The 22,475-nt window shown below is 50.9% G+C and overlaps 1 protein-coding gene across 1 annotated transcript in view; it reads left to right on the forward strand.

The window, feature by feature from the left end:
* The window catches only part of LOC107519122 (guanylate cyclase D-like), a 34,505-nt gene extending 12,030 nt beyond the window's left edge, over positions 1 to 22,475 (forward strand). Inside the window, exons 8-19 of the mRNA XM_016161398.2 lie at positions 1,048 to 1,128; positions 2,739 to 2,915; positions 3,129 to 3,285; positions 3,566 to 3,706; positions 5,692 to 5,840; positions 7,661 to 7,824; positions 8,253 to 8,445; positions 14,211 to 14,385; positions 15,367 to 15,465; positions 16,347 to 16,441; positions 18,006 to 18,091; positions 22,127 to 22,475. Coding sequence (XP_016016884.2) covers positions 1,048 to 1,128; positions 2,739 to 2,915; positions 3,129 to 3,285; positions 3,566 to 3,706; positions 5,692 to 5,840; positions 7,661 to 7,824; positions 8,253 to 8,445; positions 14,211 to 14,385; positions 15,367 to 15,465; positions 16,347 to 16,441; positions 18,006 to 18,091; positions 22,127 to 22,235 — 1,626 coding nt within the window. The 3' untranslated portion in view covers positions 22,236 to 22,475. The remainder of the gene's footprint in view (positions 1 to 1,047; positions 1,129 to 2,738; positions 2,916 to 3,128; positions 3,286 to 3,565; positions 3,707 to 5,691; positions 5,841 to 7,660; positions 7,825 to 8,252; positions 8,446 to 14,210; positions 14,386 to 15,366; positions 15,466 to 16,346; positions 16,442 to 18,005; positions 18,092 to 22,126) is intronic.

The following is a 22,475-nucleotide window of genomic DNA, read 5'->3' on the forward strand; positions in this document are numbered from 1 at the left end:
CCACCTCAGGGCCTGTCTCAGCACGGGGTCCAGCCTAGGTCACCCTCCTGCTTTGGTGAAGGGCAGTGAGACCCTGGGTCCCTGAGGCCCTGACATGTGGGGGCAGCACCAAGCTCAGAACAGCCTCCTGGCAGAGCCTGGGCTGCCAGCTGACAGGGAGGCTGGAAGATCAGAGGCTAGACAGGCAAAATTCTAAAGTTGCTGAGAGCACTGCTATTCCCCAGGTGCTGTGCTCTCAAACGCAGCAACTCACTGATGTTCCATTTCTTCTATTCTGTGACTCATGCTTGACGAGCTGAACTAATTGTTTCTACAGGAAATGACATGAAGCACTTGCTCCTTCTTTTCTATCTTCTCCTCTGGGGAATTCCGTTTTTTTGTTTTTTGTTTTTTGTTTTTCTTTTCTGCTGAAAGGAGGCTTTAATGATGTGCAAAGCATGTTTTATCTGCTCCTTTGAGTTAGCTGACGGGCTGCTGCTGAGGTTGAGGTTGAGGAGGCAGAAATCCACCACTGAGAGGGGAGACGGGCCTAAGGTTACAGCTCACTCTGGGCCTGAGACCTCCACCTCTCCCGTCCTCCTGTGTCCTCCCCTAGAGTCCCTGAGCCACAGAACCCCCATCATCTGCAGGGTTTGGGGTATTGTTAGGAGCCTGAGGCCTGCGGAGTAAAGGTGACCTCGAAGCCTGGAGCAAACACTTTTATATCCACCACCTCATTTGCCCCTGCAGTGTGGGTGGGGGTATATCATTTTCATTTTACGGAACTTGGAATATGAGGCTCAGAGAACTGAAGACACGTGCCCATGGTCACAGAGCTAGTGGTAGAGTTAGGACTGGAACTCAGGTCCGTTAGCCAAAGCCGGGCCCTTGGCCCTGCCCTGGCTACAGTAAAGTTCAACTTTTGTTTCTGCTGGCTAGGCTCTGCCAGCCTTGGAGTACACAGAAAGAACACATCTGTGGGGAAGAAGCTGAGGCTGAGAGAGGCTGAGGGATTTGCCCGAGGTCACACAGCTGGGACGAGCAGTGGATGTGTTCTGCTTTGAACAGGGAGAGTGGGTATGGCTGAAGAAGTTTGAAGCTGGCACAGCCCTGGAGCTGCGGCCAGACTGCCTCAGCCTCCTGAGAAAGGTAGGACTGCAGAGGGTCCGGAAGGTGGGCTGGGAGCGGGTGCTGTCAGGAGATCCCCACTGATCTGGATTGGTTCCTACTCAATGTGGAAGCATCTAGCTTCAGAAAGGAAGTCCTTCCTGTCACCATGGTCGCTGCCCCACTGCCATGCCTTGATTACAGTTATGGTCCATCACTGTCACTATTGCATACCAACATACCTGAAGTCATGTTACCACCCAACAGATTCATCCCATGACTGCCAGAGGCACAGCCTCCTCCACCAGAACCACCACATGCATGATTAATACCTTCATGCCTCCACCCATTCACCCACTTATTCACTATTCATCGAGCACCACTCGTGTGCCAGGCCATGTTCTGGGTTTGGGAGAGATGGCCGTAAAGAGGAGAGACACAGTTCCTTTTCTTGGGGGAGCTTCAGTCACTTGTCATCTCTAATCTCATAAACCCCTTCATCCCTGAGATTGTCACCATCCTGAGAGGCACTGTGGAATAGAGTACAGAGCACAGGAGCTGCATCAGGAAGGTCCCAGATGGAATTATGCCTCCACAGGGCACGTAGCTTTCCTGTAAGATGGAGCTAATGAAACCACCCAGGGGGATTCTGAGGATTGGAGACATTATACAAAATAACCTAGCACTGCCCCCGGAAATCAGCGTGCCTTTGATAAACGGTGAATTGTATTATTATTTCCAATGTCGCCACTTTCTGAAGTTAGATTGGTAGAGATTAAGTGACTGGCGGTTAGGTTAGACATTTCCCAGTGGGCGTCTTACAACCAATGTGTGTAGATGTTTCTTAAAAGAAAAGGCCCTACATATGCTCAAACAAGTTTGGAAATTGCTTGGGTTAGCAATAGGACTTCTCAGACCTTTCGGTATGCTCTTCTGATTATCTATGACTGTGTAACAGCTTACCCCAAGTGTAGTGTCTTAAAGCAACAACTCTCAACACTCTCCCAAGTGATATTATAATATCTTACAATTTTGAAGGTAGGAAATTTGGGCAGGGCTCAGCTGGGCAATTTTTCAGTTCCACGTGGCATTGGTAGGGATCACTCAGTATATTGAGTTAATAAATGGGCTGTCAGAGGTTGGCAAACTATGGCCCACACACCATATCAGGCTCACTGCCTATTTTTATAAAGTTTTATTAGAACACAACCATGCTCATTTGTTCATGTTTTGTCTCTGCTACCTTTGCCCTATAACAGCAGAGGTGGGTACTTGTGACAAAGACTATTTGACCCACAGATTTTTACCATCTGAACTTTTACAGAAAAATTTGCTGACCCCCAGTCCAAAGGGCCTCAGTGGCATCACTCTCATGCTCGGGGCTTTGGCAGGGCAGTTGGAAGAGTAGGCTTCCATCTGCCCACTCATCTGCTCATCCATCCGTCCAGCCACCTACCTGTCCATCCGTCCGTCTGTCCGTCCATCCATCCATCCATCCATCCATCCATCCATCCATCCATCCATCATTTCTGATGCCTCTCTGTGCTCAGCCCTGTGCTGGGTGCAACTACTGAAGGTCCAGATGCTGGCTGCATCTAGTCCAGCCTCCAAGAGACCCCTGGGGGCTACTAAGGTGCTCACTGCCCCAGCAGATGCGAGAGCTGCGGCATGATAATGTTGCCACCTGCCTGGGCTTCTTCACGGCCCCCGGGATCAGTGCTCTGGTGCTGGAGCACTGTGCCCGAGGCAGCTTGGAGGACCTGCTGCGGAATGAGGCTCTGCGGCTGGACTGGACTTTCAAGGCCTCCCTGCTACTGGATTTGATCCAAGTAAGAACCCTCCCCTGGGCGTAGAGTTGTGGGGCATTGGGGTGGGGAGGGAGGGGAGACAAGAGATGCTCGGAATTCCCAGACCCAAACTCTTTCCATTTTGTCTGAGGAAAATTTGAACAGTGTGGCAAAAGGTGAGGGGAGGCAGGAAGTCTTTCTGGGATCTGTGGGAATTCTAAGAGGACCAGAGGCCCCTCATATGTCAACCCCTAGGGCGTGCGGTATCTGCACCATCGACATTTCCCGCATGGACGCCTCAAGTCCCGAAACTGTGTGGTGGATGGCCGCTTTGTGCTAAAGGTCACAGACCATGGTTATGCAGAGCTCCTGGACGCTCAGCGGGCTCCCCGCCCCCCGCCAGTCCCAGAAGGTCAGCTCAGGGGTGGGCAGGGGGCTGCCAGTAGGTTCTGAGGCAGGAGGAGAGGGGAAGATCTCCCTCCAATCTTTTGGCACCTCCTATGGTGTGACCTGAAGCTGACGGCTTTTCCTCTCTGAGCCACAGGCCACTCATCTGTAAGTGGCAGAGAACCTACCTCCCCCGGTGCTGTGGGTAGAGGGCAGTGACACCACATATTAGAAGTGCCTGCCTAGCTCGGCCCATCTTGGGTGGTCAGGGGATGACGCAGTGTTGACCTGCCCTGTGATTGCAGAGTTGCTGTGGACGGCTCCGGAGCTGCTGCGGGACCCTGGGAGGGGCACCCTCAAAGGAGACGTCTTCAGCATTGGCATCATCCTGCAGGAGGTGCTGACTCGAGGGCCACCCTATGGTTCTTCAGGGCTCTCAGCAGAAGGTACAGAATCCTCCTTGTCTTTCCTTGGTCTGTCCCTGGCAGGAGTCCGCACATAGTCAGGGAACTCTGTGACCATCAGAAAATCGGGGCCTGAAAATAACTACGCAAATACACTTGCCTGTGTTGACCACAAAAATTGCATAACCAGGGGGTCTCAGAGAGAAGGGACTTCGCAGTGGGAAGCAGGGGGTCTGGGATTTGGGGAAAAGTCCCCCGCTCCAAGCTTAGTGCTCTCACCCTAATATCTCTTGGTGTCACTCAAGGAGCATCTTCCCCATGGAGCTGGATGTATAGTCTCCTCCCTCAGCTGACAGCGGGGCCCATCAGTCACTGTAATGCATGGGATGTGGACAGCGGGCCTGGCACAATGGGAGAACACAAGGCCCTGCCTGGCCCGAGCCAGTGGTTCCCAGCATGTTCGCGTATGAGGACTCCATTTCAATGTCAGCAAAGGTTGGAGCCTCACGTGACTTTTAATATCTGCTGACTGAGAAAATACCCAAAGACAAAATCTGCTCTGAAATCAGCACACTTTGAAATAGCATTTTATTCATCACAACACCATCTGAATACTTTTGAAAAAGTGTGTGCACAGTGGGTTATTGGTACCATCTGCTCACACTCCTTTGAGCCCGTACAGCTTTCAGACCCTTTACTCGGTCGCCCTCAGGTCTGACGCCTGTAGGCTGGGAACCTCTGGGCGGAGGAAATCCTGCAGGTCAGGAGCTGATCTGGCTCGGTTCTAGATTTTGCTTTCTAGCAGCCCTGTGGCTGTGGGTGACCTACTTCACCCCCAGGAACCTCAGTTACCCTGTCTGTAAAATGGGACAGTGACACAAACACTACCATTGACAAGGAGGCCAACGAAGAGATGGGAAGGAGATTAAAATCCAGAAAGAATCTTCTCCTCATTGGCTCCAAGCATGCCCACCTCCTCATTCAGGAGAGGAGGATTCCGGCCCTCCTCAGAGGAGATGCCTCAGAACAGCCCTGTGAGGTCATCTGTGCTATTATTATGCCCCTTTCATCAATGAAGAAACTGGGGCTCAGAGAGGTGATGTGATATGACTTGTACAGAAGGTAAATGGATAATCTCCACCCTGATCTGCTGAAAGCCTGAGCTTGAGACCCAGCCCTTCTTCCTCCTGGTGTCTTTGTGAATCCCTCAGTACCCCTGGCTCCGCCACAGACTCCTGAGATGGGGGTCATTTCCAGCCGTCGTTAGGTGGGGAGACAAAGGCACAGAGTGATAGTAAATGGCAGAGCCAGAACGAAAACACTAATCTGTCTGGCCTCAACGTGGCCTGGTGGCCTTTATCACATGAAGTGGGGACAAGAAGATTCATGGCAGCGTTGGTTGTCTTGGGAAGATAGTGATGATGAAGATAATAAGCAGACAGTTTTGCTTCACACTTGTAGGAGATTGGCCCCAAAGAGTCTCCAAGAGACGGGGCTGGTGAAAAGAGCCAGGTGGGCGTCACGGGCGACAGAATGGCAACCGTTGTTTTAGGGTCTGGGTGTCGGGGAGAGACTGCTGGGTGCCAGGTACCTAACATCATCCATCACCTCCTCCTTCACTGCCCCTCTCAGGAAGGCGGTTTCTTAAGCTCATGTCAGAGATGGGGAGATGGAGGCGCAGAGAAGTCACTGCCTTGTTCACCATCTCACAGAAAGGTGGTGGCAGACCCAGAATTCAAACCCCACTTTCCCAGCCATACCTAAGGTAGACCCTTTCCCGAGACCTGAGACCCTTTTCCTTAGACCCTTTTCTCGGCCACACCATGGGGTGAACTTAAGAAAGCAAGAATCCTGGGTCCCCTGAGCAGGATGCACTGGGACCCAGAGCAGGGACCAAGGACTAGCTTCAAGGCCTGATCCCTGCACCCCTACATACCTACCTGCCCTCCCTCAGGACCCCAGGACGTCCCCCTCCCATGATCCCTCCTGAGGACTTTAGGCCCACACTCACATCATGTTTATTGTAGAAATCATCAGAAAGGTGGCATCACCCCCTCCCCTGTGCCGGCCACGGGTGTCCCCTGACCATGGGCCACCCGAATGCATCCAGCTGATGGAGCAGTGCTGGGAGGAGGCTCCGGAACATAGACCCAGCCTGGACCAGATCTACACTCAGGTCAGTGCTCTCCAGTGGAGCCTGGTGTTCATGACAAATAGCTGATCAGTTCACTTTACTTTGCCCAGGAGAAGCCCCATGCTATCCCTGGGGTCCAGAACTCCATGCTAAAAGGAGACAATGGGCCGATACCATCATCCCTGAGGGTGGGGCCTGAAGTCTTCCTTCTCAGGCGGTGGTCCCCAACCGTTTTGGCACCAGGGACCAGTGCTCCTATGAGAATCTAATGCCTGATGATCTGAGGTGGAGCTGAGGTGGTAATGCTAGCGCCAGGGAGCGGCTGCAAATACAGATGAGGCTTCGCTGGCTTGCCTGCCTCTCATCTCTTGCTGTGCAGCCCGGTTCCTAACAGGCCATTGACCAGTACTGGTCTGCAGCCCAAGGATTGGGGACCCCTGCTCTAAGGAAAGCTTTCTCAGAACTCCAGGTGCTAGGGACACTGGCTGAGTTCCTGAGTGCCAAGCCCTGTGCTAAGTGCTGTGCTGACTTCATTTAATCTTTGTGATAGTCCTCCAAAGAAGCATTGTTATCACCTGGGCTTTACAGGAGAGAAACTGAGGCACAGAGAGGTAAGGGGATTTGCCCAAAGTAGCTGAGGGAGTGAAAGGTGGTACTGGAGTCCAAACCTGGCTTTGTCTTGCTGTAGAGGAAACCTGTACTAGGCCTCCTGGCACCAGAGCAGAGAGGCCGTTTGTGGCTGTGGAGGCCACACTGGTTCCCTGCAGAGAGAGTGGAAGACGTGAGGGGGGCTGGGGCCCCCCAGGCCTGCCTTGGGGACTGCAGCAGGAAGGGTGAGGCAAGTCTGTACGAGTTTGTGGGGCAATGGAGTGAGTGGGCCTGACTGAACTGGTTAATGGCTCCCACAAGGCCAACACATCAAGCCTGAGGTGACATCTTTGTGCCTCCCCTTTCCAGCCACAGGAGAATGTTGTCAAGGAGAGGTTGTAAGGTAATTACTGAAGGTACGATTTATAACCACACATGAATGTCCTCGTACAAAGACCTAAGAGAGATAATTCTCTCTGCTCAGTGCCAGTAGTAGTTGTGTTTGTTTTGAGCAATTAGTTTAATGGTTTATTGTCTCATGGATGCCATGGGTATTGTAATCTATATATCCCTCTTTGCTTTGTTGCTAGGAAGCTCATATCTGAACTTGTGACCACATTCTAACATGCATTTTGCAAATAGACTGCACTTCTAGTTTCTTTTTTAAACCTTTACTCTCCTTTGGTCTCAATGTCCTTATATATGTACTATTTTATTTTGTGGCATTGCTTTATTTTTCTTAGTACATAAAATTTGTTTTTGGAATACAGGGAGAAATAGAGAGGTAGAAATACATTATTATGTAATCTACACATATTCTTTCTACCTGTCTATCTACCCATCTATCCATCCACTTATTCATCCACCCATCCATCCATATCCACCCATCTATCTATTACCTAGTGACTGATTCACCCATCCATTCATTTATCCATCCATCCTTGAGAAGAACAAAGAATGCCTTTCCACAGTGTGGTTGTGAGAATCAATGCAGTCAGGTTAGTGTTCCTTAGCCATAACGCTGTACTGGACACAGGCTCTTTTTTAAAGTTTCCTTTGCTCACCCCACACAGAACTAACCCATTCTTCCTCCCAGTTTTCTGTGCTTTCCCTTGTCATAGCTGCCATCTCTTCTATTACATACTTGGTCCCCAATAACCCAGCTCCTCCGGACAGGGACTGTGTCCGGTTCATTCCTGTGGCCTAGACTCCAAAGCTGCAGGCTGAATGTGCTGAGTTTCACAGATGAGTTTGGATTTTTGTCCCATCTTCAGTTCAAAAGCATCAACCAAGGCAAGAAAACCAGTGTTGCTGACTCTATGCTACGGATGTTGGAAAAGTATTCCCAGAACCTGGAGGACTTGATTCAGGAGCGGACTGAGGAACTGGAGCTAGAGAGGCAGAAGACAGAAAGGCTGCTTTCTCAGATGCTCCCTCCGTGAGTGGCCCCTTGGGACTCGATTGTGTCTCTAGCCTCAGTAGCTGTAAGCATGGGACCTGGATATAGTAGGTGCTCAGTAAATCTGGCTTCCATGGGTTCATTCGAGTCATTCATTGTTTTCTTACCCAACATATTTTCCTAGAGCTTTTATATGCTTTAGACACTGTGCTGGGCACATGAGTATTGAATTGCTCCTACTTCATTCCCATAGGCACCAAGGAGAGGATATAATGTCCCCCCTCTCACTTCAGAGGAAGTAATGTCCAGAGAGGGACAGGTATACCAGCAGGCCAGCACACTAGCAGGCCTGTCCTAGATCCCCTGACCCTCGACCCAGGATTTCCCCCAAATATCTCTCCCTTACTTGCAAGCCATGGAAAGGGGGTCCTCCTACCTTGTGACTCTGACCCTTCCCATCCCTCCAGGTCTGTGGCCAAAGCTCTGAAAATGGGGATGACTGTGGAACCGGAGTACTTTGACCAGGTTACCATTTACTTCAGTGACATCGTGGGGTTTACTACCATCGCAGCTCTGAGTGAGCCCATCGAGGTAGTGGGCTTGCTCAATGACCTCTACACGCTGTTTGATGCTGTTCTGGGCAGCCATGACGTGTATAAGGTGAGAGTACCAGGAGGCTGGCATTTCATCTCTCCTTCCTTTACCACTATGTTTGTCATACATTTACTTCCAGTCATTTATTCATGTGTTTCTATCAGGTAGCTATTGTGCAACAAATAATCCCAAAATCCAGGTGTGTAAAATGATAAGTATTTATCATTGCTTGCAAACCTATAGGTGAGTTGGAAAGTTCTCTGGACTCAGCTGGACTCATGCATACATCTGTGGTCAGCTGTGGGTGAGAAAGAAAGCGCTGCTGTTCTTGGCTGGGCTCTCTCACATCTCTGGAGCCTTAGCTGGAGCAACTCAGTTCTGGTCCACATGATCTTTCAGCCTCCAGCGGGCCAGCTGGATAAAGGAAACCAGATGAGTCAGCTCCTGTGCCTGCTCTCAGGGAGCTCTTGGTGCTGTAGGTAAAAGATGAAGGCAACTCACAGTCAAAGTGATGATCAGGGGAGGCAGAGAAGGCTGAGAGGACCCTCAATCCAGCTAGGGGTAGATGTGCAGAGTAAAGAGCAAGGAAGACTTCTTGGAGGAGGTGCTGTCTTCCTAGTATTGTCCAGTCTGGGTGTGGTGGCTTTAGGTAAGCAATGGGGTAATGTGTACTAACGCCTAAGGCTCGAGAGGGTGGGCTGGTGAGTGTGAGGAATGCTGAATGGGTTGTGATGGCTCTGAGTGAAGCGGGCCAGTGGTGGGAGTGAGTGGGTGGGCAGGGGCACTGAAGAGGCAGTGGGGGCCTTGGCAGAGCTGTCGAGACCATCGTGACCTAGTCCCTTTGCACCTCTTGATCCTGGCTTTGAGTCCCGGCCTGGCCTTCGCCTTCTGTGTGGCTTTGGGCAAATCACTTCCCTTCTCTATTACTTTATTTATAAAACAGAAATAACAACCCCAGTCCCAGAGAGGGGGTGGTTCACAGACAAAGGGAGGATTCTATCCCTCTTGCAGAAGTGCTGTGTAAACCATGTCCCTCCGAGCCTGCGGTGGGGATCTTCTCACCTTGACCCTGCCCCTTATCCTGATCCATTTGCTGGGGTCTTGCGTCAGCTTCAGACATGGTGAAGACAGGGGTGGGAGGTCGGTCCCAGAAAATGGCCACACTCAGGATCCACTGGCCTTAGCTTTCATTTGTGACCTGCCATCCCCCTTCCAGTCACAGCTCTCCAAGGACACAGGGATAGGGGAAGGCCAGGCCCTGAGGATGAAGTCAGAGTAGGAAGGTTGCCTGGACAGGAAGTTTCAGAGGAGAAAACTGTTTGAGGTGCCAGGCAATCTGTTGATAGCATTAGGGACAGAATCCCAACAACAATAATCAGTACTTATTGAGTGCTTACTGTATACTGGACACTAGTTTAAGCACTTGATATGTATTAATCCACTAAATAACCATAATAATCTGTGAGGTAGGTACTGGTACTGCTAATTTATAGATGAGGAAACTGAGGTGATTAAGTGGCTTGTCTAGTTACATATTCCCAGTGGGATATGAAGTTGAAATTTGAACTTGGTCCTAAGACCCCTCTTCAGGGGAAGGGGGGTCTCACCATCCCTATGATTTGGATGTCCTGAGGATAAAGCCACAGGATCATAGCGGCCCACAAAGCTCTCCAGAAGTTGGCCCTGCCTACCTCCCTGGCTGCATCTCCGGCCCTCCACCTCCGCAGACCTCTATGTATTCCTCACACATTCTTTGCTCTCTCTAGCCACTAGGCCTTTTTAAATGCTGTTCTCTCATCCTGAGCACTGCTCTTCCTCTTCCTTACTTACCTGGCTCCCTCCTTGTTATCCTTCTAGTCTCAGGTTAGTTTCCTTGACCTTGCAGCCATGGTTAAGAGCTGCTGTGCGATGCTGTCATAATTACCTGTGGACAACACAGCCACACTTTATGGTTCCAACCTAAACCACTCTGCCCCCAGTGCCTGGCAATGTCTAACACATGGTGGGTCCTCAGGAGCTCTTCGAGGCCCAGAGCAGAAGTGACTTACCCAAGGTCACACAGCTGGTAGGTGGCAGAGCCCGAACAGGCATCTGGAGCATCCACTACCACCCGGCTCTGTCCACTGCACCACACTGCCCAACACTGACCTGTGGAAACCTGAGCCATCAACATTCCAAGAATGCAGCTTCCCTCCCGTTCCCTGTTTAGGACCCCACTTTCCTGCCCTGGCCCATGGTTCTGAGGCACTATCTCCCATGCTGGCTGAGTTTCCCTCTTTCCTCCAGAGCCGCCCTGGCCTCATGGACCCCAGCAAAAGATTCCTTATCTTGTCTCATCTCGCTGAGCCCTGCGGCTTTGATCTGCCCTGAGTCACCCCTGGGCCTTGTCTCTTCCTCCCCTGCTAATCTTTTCTCACACATGTGTCCCTCCCAGCTCTGAATCACGCCTTCTGATCTGCTCTGAACTCTGGCCAAGAGGTCTGCATCTTTCTGGCAGAGTGAAATGAAATAAAACAAGGCCCGCACACCCCTCCAGATGTGGGGGAGCGGGAGGCCCATTCCTCACGATGTGCGAGCCCGTCTCTCATCACTCACACCGTCCGCCTTGGTTTCCCCTCTGTCCCCAGCAGGATCCGGTTACCGCTCTTTAATCCAGTCTGAGTTGGGAGGCAGCCAGGCAATCATTTCCTGGTTCCTTGGGGGTCTGCGATTCCCTCCCCGCATGTGTGGAGTGAGCACTTTTATGGATAGAACTCTAGAGCAGAGCCCCGGGGGTGAATCTGGCCCGGGCCATACTGACAAGCAACCATGGACAAATCACTTCACCACTCTGAGCCTTAGGCTCCCATTTGTAAACAGAGATGAAAAGTGTTACGGCTTAGAATCCTTCTGCAAATTAAGCAATGTGAAAGAAAGTGCTATCGTTCATTCATTCACCAACATGACGTAGCACTGCAGGCACGGGTGCTGAGGCCCCTCCCGGAAAGCACAGACTAGGGATAGGAGGCATTAGTTACACATCTAAAGAGTGCTGACCAGTCTAGGGATTGTCACTGGGTATCCCATTTAACCTTAGCAGTGCTCCTCAGAAGGATGGATCATTATCCCTACTGCACAGGCTCAGAGAGATAAGTGATTCGCCCAAGGTCACACAGTATGCCAGTGGTGGAGTTAAAATTCACATGGAAAGCTTTGCTTTTAACTCTCCCCTGGCCGTGTTCTCCCATCTGCAAAAGGACCACACCTGTGTACAAGGAACCATGGCCCTTGCTTGCAGCCATGATCTAAGATCTAAGTCTTTAGAGATCATCTTTACAAGTCTGGGCTCCTAGAGAGCAGAGCCTATGACTAGACTCTGTCACTGGGGCTGTAGGGGTGACTACTGATTATACCACTCTCTCCTTCAGTTTAGCCTGCTGGCAGGTGGAGGGATAGAGGTCAGTTTTAGCAGTTTGGAGAATGTGGCCTGAATGTGTAACCACCATGGATAGTTCCACTGCTCCTCTTTCCCAGTCTGGACTTTGGGTCACCCATCTGTGGCAGCACTGAGTCCCTAGAGTAGGTACACTGCCCCTGACCCACAGTTGCATGCCTGGTGGGCCAGCGGTGGGACCAACAAGCAGCAGGTCTCCCGGACTGCCTCTGGGAGGCAGGATTCAGCCCAGATGCATGAGCTAAACATGTGCAGGGCAGGATCAAAGGGAACTTCCACACACCAGGCAGATCCTCTCCAAAAGAGAGGAAGAAAGGATCAGGCCAAATGCATCAAGAGGCAGCATAGCACATGAGCTCTAGAGCTGAACTGACCAAGTTCAAATCTGTGATGTGTGATGTTGGTGAATGACTTAACCTCTCTGACCCAGTTTCCATCTGCAAAATGGCAATAGTAATAATACCTATTTCACAGAATTCTTCTGAAGATCTAATGTACGATATTTGTAAAGGATTTGGAAAGTGTCTGACACATAATAATTGCTATACAAGCACTTAAGCACCTAATCTTACCTTCTTCAAATTTTGTCAATCAAATAAGGCCTTCTTCCTCCTGTGTGGAAGAAAGAGGTGGGCAGAGGGAAAGCCGGGTTCACTCATAATTTTTCTTTCTGGCGTGTGGGGTGTGAAGTTTCTCTCATCTGTGGAAATGTACATAGTTGGGGGTAGCCCTACCCCCGACCTGCCACATTCACTGCCAGACCACAAAGGCTGGGGGGACGACCACAGGTGACAGGGAAGGAGAAGGAGGACACAGCCCCAAAGAGGTAAAAATCTTTTCCCCAGCTGGTAACTGGGAAGATGTTATAGACTCGATCAAGTGTGAGCTGGGCTGATGAAGGGCTCAGGTCTCAACAGATAGGGATTTAGGGAGAGCATTTCAGGCAGAGGGAACTGGTGATCAGGGCCTGGAAGTGAGCAAGTGCCCTGGGTCTCTACGGAGAGGAGAAAGGTTCCTGTTAGGCTGAAGCGTGGGGAACCAGGAGCAGCTAATTGTTAGGAATAAGGCAAGAAATTCAGCAAATCATGGGAGTCCCTGATTGCTAGGCTGTGAGGCACGAATTTTAAGCCATTGGCCATGGAGAATAAAAGTAAATTTAAGTATCTGACCAAAATATGGCATGATTGGGGCAGATTACTTCTTGCTCTCAGGGTAGAGATAGCCTAGGTGAGGGAGAAATTTGGGAGACACAGGTAGGAGGACACAATCCACAGTTAATGTTGTATATTGAATTACAGCACCCTATGGGTAGGGATAACATTATCACTAATATTATTGTCCACCAGGTGCTGAGGGAGAATGGATGTGCCTGGCCAGGGATGGCTATGCTGCCTGGCAGGAGTGGTGCCAGCATGTGCCAGCTATAGGAATGTGGGAACTAAGCTTGTTAGCCTGCAGAGGGGAAGATGCAGGAGGGAGGATTGGCCTGGCCTTGGCAGGGGAAAGCCATGGTATACATCTGTGTCCCTAGCACCTGGAACAAGGCCTTTGGAACGGAGAAGGTGCTTAGGAAAAGAAAGGTTTATGAATTGAATCCAAGAGGTAGAGCTAAACTCATCAGCTGAGAGACAGGTTTCAATTCAACTCAACTTTTGAAAATCAGGGTTACCTAAAGGGAGAAGTGGCCACCTCAGGAAGGAGGGACCTTCCTATTAAGAGACATGAGCAGGCCAGGACAGCCACTGGGGCTGGTGAGGTGGGTGGGTGGCCTTTAAAGTCTCTTCCATTTCTGAGATTCTGTGATTCTATCTTCTCCAAAGTCATTAGCCAAGGAGATTGATGATGATGATGATGATGATGATGATGATGATGTTGATGGAGATGGAGACAGAGCATCTATGATGAGCCTTGGTCTTTAAATACTTTATCTTTAATATGCATTCCACATAATAGGAAACAGACTCACACAGGTGAAGTGGTCTGCCCAATGTAAATGGCAGAGCCTGGGTTTGAACCCATATCTATCTGATTCCAAAATCTACATTTTTTTCAGCACACATTTGAAGGCCAGTGGGGTATGGAAATGATATATATTCAAATGTACATGCTCTTCTCCAGATGAAGCCCTGACCTGGCACTGTGACATTGTGCAGATGGGACACCCGGGTCTGCCACCAAGGAGCTCATGGCCTGGCGTCAGAGGAGACAGGACAGGCATGGACGCCTGTCATCAGACAAAAGTGATCTAAAATATGCAGATCTAAAATGGCAGAGATGGCCCTGTGGGCCAGAGACTAGAGGGGTCAACAGGGGCCCCCAGAAGTGGCTTCGTGCGGGATGTGGAGCAGATCAGGGAGGGCATGTTTTCATGCTGGAGTGTGAAGGCTGTGATTTCTAGGTGGAGACCATTGGGGACGCCTACATGGTGGCATCAGGGCTGCCCCGGCGCAACGGGAACCGGCACGCGGCAGAGATTGCCAACATGGCCCTGGACATCCTCAGCTCCGTACGGGGCTTTCAGATGAGGCATGCGCCCAATGTGCCCATTTGCGTCAGGGCTGGCCTGCACTCAGGTATGGGCTGGGGGATGCAGGGTGATGAGCTAGACCAGTCTCCCAACCCTGCCTGCGGCATTGGCTGAGGCCACCCTACTGGTGTGCTTCTGGAATTTCAGAGGTTCTAAAACTCTATGATTTTACTTTTTTTTAATATTTCTCATTCTCTTCTAATATTTTAAGGTTCTAAGATATTAGAAAATCCCAGAATCTGTGATGCTCAAATTCACATATCTTTGTTTTGGTCTCAGCATCTGTCAAGGGCATCCAAGTTCATGCTGAGATACTGATAGTTTGATGGAAGAGACAGGACAGAGATCTTCTGTGGTCCTGCAAACTAATTGTTTGCTGGGATGAGTCTGGGAGAGACCTCAGGGTTTCTGATATATCCTTCTCATGGCCCTACTTTTCTCTCCCTCCATGGTTCCTCTACAGGATAAAGTCCAAATGCTCTGCCCCCTTAGTCATCAAGGCCCTTGGTAATCTCTTCAACCTCATCTCCCAACACTCCCCACTTGGCCCTCCACCCAAACTCAGCTGCTTGCAGTTTCCCAGAAACACATGGGCTCTCTGCTCCTATGCCTTGGCACCTGCTTTCTCTGCCTACTCATTCTCTCATTCTTCAAGACACAGCTCATGCACTGCCTCCTCCAAGAAGTCCTCTGGGCTGAGTTTAAGTTCTCTCTCTGGGTTGCCACAGCCCTGGTGCTTCCCTTTTTACAGCATTGATCACAGTTTACATGTCTCCCCTCTCCCCCAAGAGCAGAGACTGGCTTCGATTTATCTGTGTCTCCATACCTTCAGCCCAGAGCCTGGCGCAGATGTCATCTCCTCTTTGGGTGTTGTTGGAGGCTCCAGATAGCTTCATCTTCATCCCCAAGCTTGAGCCCAGGGTGTGGGGTGGGCCTGGCAGTGGGAGTAGGGAAGGGCAAGACTGTCATAGAAACTTCTCTGTGGTCCAGGACCTGCTGGAGCTCACTGGACACGTTTGGGTTTCAGGGCCCTGCGTGGCGGGGGTCGTAGGTCTCACCATGCCTCGGTACTGCCTCTTTGGGGACACTGTTAACACTGCATCCCGGATGGAGTCCACAGGGCTACGTGAGTGTCTCCTATTTCTATCCTGCCCAGGAAAGGATTCTCTTTCTCAATGACCCCTCTAGCCTGGCTATTTGAAACAGTGCTTAGGAACCAAATTACCACCTGGTGGCAGCGTACAGTAAAGTAACTATAAAGAGATGATATATGTCACTGTTTTTTTTTAACTTTCCTTGATTTTGTGATGCTCTCATAAGAGAATTAGCAGAGAAAACAATTATTCAAGAGGCAGGAAACCTGGGTCCTAGCCCTGACCGCAACTGGTTTGCTTAGTGTCCTTGAACAAAATGCTCTTTGTCTAGGTCTTGGTTTCTCCAGTTTTACAATGAGGAGGCCCCTTTCATTTTTTTTTAAATGCCATTTTAGGTTTTTTTTCTGGCAGCAGGAGCCACTTTGTGGCTTGGTTAGAGCAGCCAAAAAAGTCGAAGTCCTAGGACCTCCGCTTCTGGCTGCGTAGCTTGTGTGCTGCGTAGCTTGTGTGCTGCGTAGCTTGTGTGCTGCGTGAGGTCATTCAGTGCTCATCCTGCACAACTAGACGTGGTGGCCCAATTGGGGTGTCCTGCTTTTAAAAGAAAAAAAAAACTGTTTGTCTACTCTGATCCAGCTGTCACAGACTTCCCTCTGAGTGGAAATTACGTTCCTAGAGGTTCTTACTTCATCTCGAGTTCCTCTTAACACTCGATCTATGTAATGTGCTTTCCCTTGAGGCTTCTATTTTCGTAACCAACTACCTACTAAAAGGACAAGAGAACCGAGAAGAGAGTAGCACATGAATCAGAATCGTGTGTGTTCCTGGCTAGAACTGGGGCTGTCGCAGGCACGTAAGGATTTCACCAAACGCTAGGTACGCTGCCACCAGGTACTGACATTACCTGTCTTCTCAGCATACAGAATTCATGTCAGCAGAAGCACTGTCCAGACACTGCGCAGCCTGGATAAAGGCTACAAAATTGACATCAGAGGCCAGATTGAGATAAAGGTGAGAGACTCTTTTCTTCGATTGGTGGGAAAAGTCCCCAAAGGCCCAGTTTCAGGGGGCATACAGGAAATGTCCACTTGGAGTTGGGGACGGAGCTGATCACTTTTACATGTTCTCCACTCTCCAAATTCTAAGGACACATTTCTCCCTGGAGTCACTCCCTCACTGGCTTCTCATGTGAAGGGCCAGGGCAGAGACGTTACTTCTATTGATGACCTACCCGGGTAGCACGCTGGTGCACGACATGTATTAACGTACTAATTACTCGCAGCAATAATGAAAGGGGGATCAATGCCCCTATTATAGTTGAGGAAATTAAACAGAGGGGCAAAGCGACTTGTCCATAGTCTCCCAGGTCTGGTTGCTCCAAAGCCTGTGCTTTCTCCATAATACCGTTGGGCTCCTACTCATCCCTCAGAACCCTAACACAGACATCGGCTCTCACTGAAGCCTACCTGACCCAGGAACACTCTTCTTCCTTTCCCCAGCAGTAACTATCATGCCTTCTCCCCACCCACCAGTCCTAAGACCAGCCTTCCGCTGTCGTAGATGTGGTACTGGGTTGTATTTGCCCGTGAGCACCGCAAAGGCAGAGACGACTCTGTAACCTCTGCATTCTTTTTTTTAATGTTAATGTTCATTAAATGGAACCATATTCCTATGAATGATTTTTCTTCCTACCCCTTCTCCTCTCCTTCCCCCAATTCTTTCACTAGAGTAAGGCCTGGTTGGGAGACAGGGGCAGGCTAGGCATCTAAAGGCCCAGGGCTGAGACTAGGCCTCAGAAATTGGGTGCTCCAGGGGACTCGCTTCATTATGCTGTGGAATACCAGAGCAGGAGGGTACATTCAGGGAGGAGTAGTGACTTGTCCATGGTCACAGAGTCTATGAGGGCCAGAGATACGGAATCCTTTGCTCTGGAGCCTGAGGTTATGGGAGAGTAAGCCGGAGTGAGTCAGGGCAGGCGTATCTTGTTTGGGGGAGTGGGCTCTGGGTGTCCTGAGGAACAGAAACACTCTGATGACAGAAAGCATTGCAGAGTGGGAGTGGGGAGGTCAGCAGGCCAACCTCACGTTCTTCAGGCTGGTGTAGGGGCCCCAAAGGGCAACATCCATCCCTGTCCCAGGGTGAGTATGGAACCTCTAGTTCAGCGAGCCCTGACCCTAGCCCCTCCTGACCTCCAGGCAGCTGTGCCCCCATCCCAGCGGAGGCCACAAGGTCCCTCAATAGTTGGGGAGAATCACAGATCATAGAATCCTGGCATCTGAGCATTCCAGATCTGCTGGTCATAAAATTCATGATTTATTATTTATTTCTCTGACAGACAAATATTAACTCATTTAATCTTTACCACAACTCCATGAGGCTTTGGGGAAACTAAGATACAGAGAGGTTAAGTAAGCTGGCCAAAGTTGCACAGCTAGCAAGTGACAAAGCTGGGCTTTGGACCCAGATAGCTCTTCTCCGGGCTCTAGGCTGCTCTCCACTGACTGGTGGAGTTGCGTGCCTCTGCCTTGCTCTCTGCTTGCGAAGATCGCTCAATCTCCTTTCCTGTCTCTTCCAGGGGAAGGGCATGGAGGAGACCTACTGGCTGGTGGGGAAAGCAGGCTTCCCCAGACCCCTCCCCACACCTCTGGACATCAAACCTGGGTGAGTAAGAGGAATTTCTCCAGAAGCTTGGTATCTTCTGTTTGAAATTTGATATTTGTTATTTTTCTGATTATAAAAGTCTTACCTGCCTAGTGTGAGAAACTTAGAAAATGCAGAATTCTTTAACAATTAAATAAATAATCACCATTTTCCCACCCCTGAGAGACAGCTACCATTAGCACCGTAGCACAGTTCCTGCCAGCCTGTTTCTGATGCATTTGTTGTGGATGAGATTATGCTGCCTTGATAACTTCTCATTCTGATCTGTGCTCTCAGCTCGACATCCCAAGCGCCTTCCATATTGTTCAGAGAGCTTTAGAAACACACTCACAGTGACAGCACCAGGATTATAACATTAGTGTGTGCCATGATTAGCTCAACCTTTGTCCTGTTGCTAAGCATGCAGAATCTTCCCATTTTGAGCAGCGTACAGCTAATGCATTGATAAATATTATTGGGCATTTGTTGCCATTCAGACTATTTCTGCAGAGGTTGAAGGGCAAGGGACATAGGTGTTGCCAATTGCTGAGAACTATTGTTTCCTAGAAATAAGAAGATTCCAGGGACCAGAGGGGCTCATGGGTCATTTCACCAGTGGGGAGGTTGAGCCTGGGGATGGGCAGAGCCTACCCAGGGTCCCACAACATGACCACATCAGAGCTCCCTGCTCAGAGTTTTTCCTTTATCGGAACTCCCCACCGACTCCTCTCAGCTCTTCTGGGATGGCTCTCTGCCCAAGGTTGCCCCCTCCCATATCTCAAAGATGAGAAATGTATGGCACACATGGGCTTCCTAGGAAAGGACCGGTGCTAGAGCAGCTCAAGCTGTGTGAATGAACTGGCACGGGCAGGGGTGACTGGCAGGGAGCAGGGAGCGGCAGCCATTTCCTTTCCCCCCTACTGTCAGGGTACCCCAAGGCCTCAGGACCCCCGGTAACTCAAGGTAGAGCAGTGCCAGAGGGCAAAAACTTCCCCCATTCATCTCTTAGTGCCCTTCCCCAACGGACAGTGAGGGAGGGGACCGGGGTGGGGATGGGCACGCACTGGCATACAGAGAAGCTGCCGGGGTACAGAACACACAGCTGTCCTCCTCCTTAAGGACAGGCCAGCCTCCTGGGTGCGGAACCAGCCTTGTTCATAGAAAGGCTGCCACACAGCCCAGGGTCCTTCATCTCTGTAGACAGTCTTCGTGTGATGGCTTGCTGGGGTGGCAGCAAGGTATGAGGAGAGGGCTTAGGTCCGGGGCATGGACTGTTTGTGTGACTTTGGGCAGGTCCCTCTCCTCTCTGGGCCTTCCCATGTGCCACAGCAGCCTTGGCTCACCCATCTTCGGGAGAGCAGCTGTGGCCCTTTGTTTCCTTTCCCCATCCATCGAGGTCCTGTACTCCAGCCAGCCCCTCGAAGAGCCAGTCGTCCTCTGACCTCACAGCCCTCTGCTGCCCACCCCACTTCTCGCCTCCACTCAGAGCTACACTTCTCAGAAGGCCTGTCTGCTGACGCTGACTTCACTTCCTCACCTCCCACTCCTTGCCCAGCCCCCGCAGTCTGACTTCCAACCCATCCACCTAGAAGGCTCTGTGAAGGTCACCGGTGGCCTCGGCCCATGTCACTGGATCCGTGGGCAGTTTTAGTTCTCAACCTGACTCCAGCAGCATTTCCCCTCTGCCCTCCCGCTTCCCAGAAATGGGCTCTCTGCACCCTCCTCTCCAACTCATCTTCCTCTGGCTCCTCTCTTCTCCATAACCCTTAAATGCTGGGGTTGCAGAGGGCTCCTCCCTGGGGTGTCCTATCCAGATGCTGACACACCCCTTGTGGGCCTCGGGCCCCCACCACCCCTCTGAGCTCCAGGACCATGCGGCTCACACTGCCCTCTCAGCGATTCTCTTTGGAGATCTCCTGGCATCTCAGACCCCCTGGGTCCACCTGGCAGCCGGGCCCTCCTCCAGAGTTCTTTTCTCACCATCCTTACTCAGAAAGCCGGGCGCTGTCCTGGAATCCTCAGCAATCCCGCAGCTCCGCCGCCATCACACCCCCAGGCTGCAGGCTTTTCCGCCTCCACGCCTCTCTCCTGGCTACCGCAGGGGCTCCTGGCCATTTTTCTTTATTCACTGGGTCCCTCCATTCATCTCCACTAGCAGTCAAAGTAATCTTTTAAAGAAAACGCAAACATAATCTATATGAAAGTTTCCTATTTAACCATGTGGGGCTTCCTACTCATCTGAGGCTCAAACCCAAACTCTTTCATGCTACCTGTTAAGGCCTGGCTCTGTCTGACCCCTCAGCTTCATCCTTCCTGCCACCTTCTGCCACCGAGCCACCTGCTCAGGGCTTTCTCACTATTCTTTAAAATACACTGAGCCTCTTCCCACCCCAGAGCCTTTGCTCTCATCGTCCCCTGTACCTGGAACCCTGACCTGGGCCCTTCTTATACTGCAGGTCTCAGCCTCCTTCATGAGACAGCTCTGATCACACACTCTAAATGGAGCTCTGCTGTCACCCTCTACCCCATCTCCCAGCATTGTGTCCCCTCAGCACTTGTCGCTCCCTGGTATTTCCTATTGACACATCTATAGAACTTTCCCGTGCCAACACAAGCCAGAGATTCTGGCCAGCATGTGCCTGCACATCCCTGAGTGCCCAGTGCCCAGGGAGGGTGAGTTCTTGAGCTCCTGCCCCTCCCCAGTGGGGCCCTGGCCATGCAGGCCCTAGGCGGCCCAGCTCCCAGCCCTTCCCAACCCATCCAGTCCTGGGAGTGGGGACTGGCAGGCCTGGCAGCCATTTGTCATCCCGAGCTCTCTCAGTTGATGACTTTCCCACTCCCGAACAGAAATTTTAGAATGTGCCAGAAACGTTTTCATCTTCTTGGCTCAGGGAGGGAGGAGGGCGGAGATCAGTTCCAGTGAGCTTCACCTGGCTTAGGAGCCTCCCAAACCTCCAGGCAGGCAGGAGAATTCCACACTCACTTAGGCCCGCCGACTCAGACCTGCATGTGGGCACACAGGGGACCGTGCACTTGTGCACATGTGCACACACACAAGCGCATGCACACACACGTGCATATGCACTACACCCATTGTAGGCATCAGGCACATACACATATAGAAACATCACCACGTGCCCCTCTGCCTGCCTGGAGATGGGATCACAGACAGACCAACAGACATACAGAATCCATACAGGAAGTGCTAGGATGCCAGTTGCATGGGAACTTGTCTTGGAGTTGTGTTTACAAGGCAGATACCAAGTTTTACTTGAACGGCATGCTACAGCTTGATTTTCCTTTTTTAATTCATATTTTCTAAAGATGCTTTTATCTTCACTTCCTGTATTTGCCATATATGCAGAAGTTATTCATCTTTATATTTGGGGATGTTTGGGGGGACTGGTAGAGATCAGGGGAAGGGGGCAAAAGCCCCTCTATGTCTCGGTGTAGCGACGACGCAGGCACAGCGCTCACAGAAGTGCTTCCTGTCATGCGTCACAGAGACACTGCACGGAGTGGCCCCTTCTCTCCCCTCTGCTTCTGCCAACAGTCTCAAAAGCGTCCCCGCCAGGTTGCTGTGAGGTCCTGGCTGTCTCTCAGAGCCTTGCTCCCTGTTCTGTGCAAAAGGGATAACCCCATCCAACCCTCCTCCAGGCACATGCGGGAAGCAAATGAGAAATGAGTGTGTGCAGGATGCGGGTCCAGTGTCCTTTCCCCGGATTTGCATAAAACCCAGAGAGTCACAGAGCCCCTTAACCCACGGCCTTATGGCCTCCCAAGGTCACATCCTAAGTAAGGAACAGAGCTGAGTCTAACTCCCCTTCTCTTAGGAGCCCTCTGGACTTGAGGCTGCACATGTACCTCTCTGAGCATTGGCCTCCTAAATTGCAAAATGGGGAGGCCACTGGTCTGCCCATGGCAGGGTTAGTGCAGGGATCAGGAAAAGCCAGGGAAGTACAAGGGACTCCTTATAAGCAGCTGTGGGCTCTAAACGCCCTCCATTGTTATTCTGGGTGGGGTTTCATTATTCTTGTTTCTCCTTTTTTTCCCTAGGGACCCCTGGCAGGACCTCATAAACCAAGAAATCAGGGTAGCCTTTGCCGAAGTCCGCCAGTGCTTGGCTGGGCCTTTGAGCTCAGGGAAGGCCATGGCTGGGCCCTGAGGCGAGGGACAGAGTGGAGTAGGGGCCAGCACCAGCCCAGTGACTCTTGTGTTTGGACACCTGCAACCCCTCTCCCCACTTCACAACGCTCAAAGAATTCTCTTGCTGAACTCCCTGGCAGCCGCCAGGTGCTCATTAATGAGTGCCCTAGAGTGATATTAATTGATATGTTCCAGTGTGAATCTTATGGGTAAACTTCCCTCTTGACATAAAAACATTAAAAATAGAAATATTCCCTTC

Source organism: Rousettus aegyptiacus, unplaced genomic scaffold (genome assembly GCF_014176215.1).
Source record: "Rousettus aegyptiacus isolate mRouAeg1 unplaced genomic scaffold, mRouAeg1.p scaffold_m13_p_5, whole genome shotgun sequence".
Taxonomy (NCBI): Eukaryota; Metazoa; Chordata; class Mammalia; order Chiroptera; family Pteropodidae; genus Rousettus; species Rousettus aegyptiacus.